At 42.8% G+C, this 5,705-nt stretch overlaps 1 protein-coding gene across 2 annotated transcripts; it reads left to right on the top strand.

Moving 5' to 3' along the window:
• Positions 1-1,044: 1,044 nt before the first annotated feature.
• LOC111243153 (uncharacterized) lies at positions 1,045-5,375 on the top strand. Of its 2 annotated transcripts, none has more exons than XR_015318753.1 (2): positions 1,045-1,433; positions 3,207-3,417. XR_015318753.1 is itself a non-coding variant. In XM_086976997.1 (2 exons), exon 2 carries the CDS (start codon positions 4,470-4,472, stop codon positions 5,340-5,342), a length of 873 nt encoding a protein of 290 aa, XP_086833123.1. In that variant the 5' UTR covers positions 1,220-1,433; positions 4,408-4,469; the 3' UTR covers positions 5,343-5,375. The 2 variants fall into 2 exon arrangements, 1 of the variants encoding a protein (XP_086833123.1); XM_086976997.1 differs by lacking the exon at positions 3,207-3,417 and adding an exon at positions 4,408-5,375 and having other exon boundaries at positions 1,220-1,433.
• The last annotated feature ends 330 nt before the right edge of the window (positions 5,376-5,705 follow it).

The raw sequence follows: 5,705 nt of genomic DNA, 5'->3' as shown, positions 1-5,705 counted from the left end.
GTGAGTAGCGCTTTCGATTTATATGGATAAGGAAACGCTTCTGCAATTGTCAGTTTTTATTATACCGAGCAAATAACCTGAGACGTTATATGGCGTATGTATATGTCTGGTTTATAAGCCTTAATTGATCAATATTCATGTAACGAACGAACGAACGAACGAACAAAAGGGTTCGTCATAGTAGCAAAACGCATTAAAGAACATTGTTGCACAACGATCGAATTCCATATTACCTCGACGTTTTCATTTTCAACAGACTTCCGCGGCCCTTGCCTACAACAGTAATTTCTTCGTTGTCCTACTTGCCCGCAGTTATATATTAGTACACCTGCATATCCGCAACATAGGCCACCAATAGCGGCCAAACGAGTATAAATTTTTACGCTCCATATGACAAACTGTGACTGTACCAACGCCTTAGCAGAAGTCGCATCTGTTGTATCTTGCCGTTCCAGTCGATAACGGTAAACAATTAATTTCTCAGAGTCAAGCACGACTTTTATTGACAACGGCGGCCGTACTTCTGTGAACGCTGTAGACATTCAGTGCTCTCATTGTGCCTCTTTATATCATCCATTGTTTGCAAGAGAGTCAGAATGTGCAACTCATAACCCTTCCACACGTTCCGAAATAGAGGAATGGTACACAGAAACATAACATTCGTTGATTCCATCGATAGAAACAAACAACAGTGTATAATAGGAATAACTTGCCCAGTTATGTTTTTCATGTATGCTACTTCACGTTCGAGGTGGCAACTTCTAGCTTGCTAATAGACACGGTCCTCCTGTTCGCGCTACGAACCTTCGCAGAAGATGTTTTTTTTTCAAAACGTTTTATTGGTAACATCAACATACTAGCTAGACAGCTTTCTAACAAAAACCGTTTCACAAAATCACTGGCAATATGTAACAATCTATTATTATACCATAATTTTTCTCCACTCAATAAACACTTTAATTCATCAAGGACGATATGAGTAACCCGGTGCATTGCCAACATCCAGCTGCTCATGTTTACCCCATTTAAATGAAGTTCGGGTTCGAGAGCCGTTCAGCTGTTTGAAACACATTTGGATAGGGGGATATATCTGTAAACTTTACATGGATTATCGATCATTTGAAATTCTGCTAAAAAATCTAAAGGTATAAAAATGTGAGTGACTATGTTACGGTTATGGTACGGGTCGACATGTTTCTATGGGGTATTCTATTCCCTTCGAACACTTTGCATCTTTGTTCATTTATTTGACCCCGCCAAAAGTTGGCGTGCGTTTCTTATTTGGAGACTGCGTACGTACCACACTATCACAGCACAAATACGAGTTTTTTTAATGGAATGACGAAATTTGTTCGTTCGCTAGCCGAAGCAATATCTCTGGCAGGCCATCGGAAGCTTATCAACAACGAAGCGTCTTTGAAACTGTCGGGCCGGTAAGTGAATTCTTAGAACTACAGCGGTGTATCAGCACTTTGTCAAGGACAGAACATGAAATACGGAGAGATCGAGTCGCGTTTCGACCCGAAAGAAGCATGGAAAATAAAGGAAGTTAAAAACTTTCTAAAATGGAAGGAGAGGATAGCGTTACGGGAGTACTTCAGACGAGACGGCTATATAACGAGAACGGAAAGAGATTTAAAAGAGCTTACGAAACGAGCTCAGCAGAATCCAGAGGACGAAGCGCTTAGGTATCGCTTGGACGCTACGAGGGAAAAACTCAACGAATATAAAAGCGATTTGACGGAGTTCAAGCGCAAAGCGGCTGTTTATCGTGATCATTACAAAGAGCTAATTGATGCGTTAAGCCACCCTAACTTCGACCTGGAAAATGTATTTATGCCGGCACATAACCTTGCAGTTAACGATAACTTCGAGCTAATTGAGACTGCACCGACATATGAGAACGCCACGAGTTTAAGTGGCGCCCTTAGTGCTACGTCGCCTAGCTCGCTGTTCGGTTTAGCCGAAACGACGTCGAAGATAAGCGCCGGCGCAGCAACGATGTTGACGCAAGCGGTCACCACGACGCTGACAGCTTTGGTGACAGCGAGTATTCTTCACCAAACATTTGGCGCCCATGACGGAGCGGCTTATGACCCCATATTACCAATTACTTCTGCAAACAACCTAGGCGGCGGTGGCTGTACTCAGTATACTTACAATCAACAGATATCTCACCAGCCGCCGGTTGATCAGCGACCTTCATCCTATCAGCGACCAAGTTATGGGCCTCATCAAATATTGCAAGGTCAACTTTATACACCGCACTACCCGCCACAGGCACATTATCAACGATATAATATGCAATGTAGATGGAATTAGCCACTCGGCGAGGAAAAACCTTTACCGGAAAAAAAACGTTTAGTGCATAAATTTCCCAATCTCGTGTACTGGGTTTTGTTGAGGAGTAACGTCGAACTACCGGTCGTTGTGTTCAATATGCTTAGTTTACAAAACATCTGTCAGATAGGATTGTTTTTTTTTTTTGTTAACAAATTGTGTTTCGAAAACGTTACGTTCTCGGGAAGGACGTCGCCTGTATGTAAGTTTTGAAAGTCGCATCGCCTCTAAATTCAGTGCTCTCATAAATGTCTATTACAAATGTTGATACTCTCCCGTGGTCGAATGAGCTGTTTTCAAAAATAGAGCCTAGCTAGTAAGGCCATTGGCAGAGAGAGCCATTGCAGAACGTTCTTCCTGCGTCGAAAAGTCGGTTCTTCCATTGACTCGAGGTTCGAATACCGTGCGACTATGGGCAAAATAAGGCTAGGCTAAGAGCTCAACACCTTCTCCACTGTTAAACGCTTAAGTATAGCGCTCACTGATGAAATTCATCGGTCACAGATTTCGCTTTCGAAACAGAACCACCAATAGATTGTATCGTAGAAACTGAGCTATTCTGAGGCGATATTTAGCATATGAACTAGCGCGTGAGATTGCGGTCGCGTGAGATTGCGGTCCGGAGTACTAGTAGCTGGGGGGGTACTGACTAGATAAGTATTGATTCAGACGGTTAAAGCATAGAAAAAAACGGACGTTCAACTTCGGCCGCTGCGTGTCTCTGAATTTAGTAAGCAAACATACCACCACTTCACCATGGCGTGGATAACGCTTAGGGCTAAACATTTATTTGGATACTACTACAGCATATGCGCCCGCAGCATTTAACGATTTTTCCCTAACGGTTTCGGTCGGATTCCTCGCAGTTTTCCGCACCAAAATTGTGATGGCTTCAACTATGATCTCCGAACTTCTCTACAATGCAGGCATCTATCTCGCACTGGCTTCAGTATGCACCGAAAGGTCTGCATCGTGACAGGATAATAGGCTGTTACTACTACGATAGCTGATTCGGACTATTCTCGAGCAAGACCTTCCTTCACCCTCAATAGTGGTAGATTTACTGATGCCTCATGCACGCACTACAACGGTTATAAATAAAAAAAAAAAAAAGAAGAAACTCAGTAGTAAATTGCTAGTCGAAACGTATAACATTTCTTAGGTAGACAATTTCTGACAAGGCGTACAACCGAAACTCGTTAGCGCCATTCAAGCGTCCTACCCGATTGGTTTGGGGCCGTCTAGACAGCCTTAAAGCTGATACGAACAGGCCACTATTAATCGACGGAACACTTAGTAATTTGAATTTCTCACTAATACTAAATGAATGTTCATGTAATTTCGAATTCGTGCTCGAGTAAACGAAATGTAGAATATGTAATGGTATGAAATCAAACGTAACCTTGCAGGGAGTTAAAGCAAATGGCGATGAGTCTCTGCCAGGAGTCGAACTAAAGAGTTGATCGTCGTGCACTGTATACTCAATCCTCATAGCGTGTCCGACGATAGAAATACTCGTGTTCATTACAGAATACGGCTGAAAAATGCACGTTTACCTTAGGAAAAGCTTTTTTGTCGCATGGCCAAAGCCCACAGAGTGGTAGAAAGTAAAACATGCGGTTTGTTATCATTGTCCTTGTATGTTACTACTACCTGGCAGGCGATAAAGCGAAGTGTATTTTGCCTACGCTTTCAAGATCGAATGTACTGTTTTACTGCTTGCTCGAGCTTCTAATCGTAAGGGCAGGCAGCGGTGATAGTACCTTTTAATTTATTAGTGTATACCTGTTTTTTTTTTTCTGTCCTGCTCATGATAGCCCAGTCCAGCCAGCGTTTCACGTCTTCTCAGGTAAACTGACGTACGAGCTAATATAAATAGGTAGGCGAATTTTTCAGCAAAGGCCTAATTGTACACTGACGTCGTCGTAGTCATATTGAGAAAGTCGTTCAAGCTCAATAATAATAATCGGCAAATAGTTAAATGGCCCGTAGACGACTATCGACAGACGAGCTGAGCGAGAGTCAGCCGTCCAAACTAAACTAACGACGAAATTTGTGTTTTCGTAGTTGTTCTTATAGCGCTGTGGAACATCCTCGATTGGATTATATTTGCGGACGAGAACAGCGAAATGGCCAAAGATGTGGAAAAAGTGGCTAAAGATCTGCGACAAAATATGGCCCGACTAGCCGAGGCAGAAGAGAAGGCGAAAAAATGTATTGACCTCCTTGAAACTGCGAGGCATGACGGCAGATCACGTTTTTACAAATTCTTCCTCGACTTTAAACAGCGAACGCATTTTAGTTTTCTCAATGAGATGTTAGAAAAGGTCGAAGATAACGTGGGTGACATGCACAAGAACTATATGAAAACAAAGGCACTGTACAACGACCTTTTGTACGAGTCAGGAAGACCCAACTTCGATCTATACAGCTGGATGTCAAATAATGAGGACGCTCTAAATGAGGTCAAAGGTGCCTCTAATCGCATCATTGCTGACTACGAAGATTGGATGAAACAGACTGCCCTGGACAAATTAAAAGGGCTAATAAGGCCCGAATTTCAGGCTGCTAGGTATCCTACGGTTCCTGAAGCTGCAGTCAGATATAGTAAAAAGGTAAAGCCTGTCGAGTCGCAAATTAGTTTTCCGGAAATTACTTTCGCGTTTATCGTGCCATTTATAGGTTCGGCACTCACGACGTTTATGGGCTACGACTTGCTTAAGCGAACCTTAGGTGCTCACGATCCTCACATCCTTGGCAAGCTAGCATCGGCGCGGCCAACAGCGCATTCGCAAGCAGCGGCCAACTCCTTGGGATATAGGTACAGCGGATCTCCATCAGTGGGTCCGTCGGCGCATGGCTGTCCATCGGCGCATGGTCAAGCCCCAGGTTTGAATCATGCCGAAATTGGTCGGCAACGGTTCTACGATGGTGCTCATTCGTATGGCCGACAATGGTACCATTCTCCGTCGGTATTCTACGGCCAGAATCCTTATATTTGAATGATCTTACAATTAAACAACGTAGTTGAGCTCGTTGCGTGTTTTGAATGGGCGTTTAGAACTTATTTCTACGTTCACACCTACTATCTTCTCAGCTATTTTATTCGCTAGTAGGCTCCTGTAAAAGTGCCAAAAAGTAAGGCAATTGCATGCATGATTAGTAACTTTTATCATCATTAGACTCTGTCATCATTTAAGACAACTCCTCCGTGGAACGAGGTACTGCTTAGTTTGTAGTTTTATATGTAATCCATTCCTACCTTTCATACATTACCTACCGATATTATTATAACAATAAAAATCAAAGATTTAGTTTTGATTCCAAAACTTTCATACACCCGTAATCAAGTGCCCAGTTTAATA

Source organism: Varroa destructor, unplaced genomic scaffold (assembly GCF_002443255.2).
Source record: "Varroa destructor unplaced genomic scaffold, Vdes_3.0 BEIS01000001.1, whole genome shotgun sequence".
NCBI classification, from domain to species: Eukaryota; Metazoa; Arthropoda; class Arachnida; order Mesostigmata; family Varroidae; genus Varroa; species Varroa destructor.
This window is presented reverse-complemented; position numbering and strand designations above follow the sequence as displayed.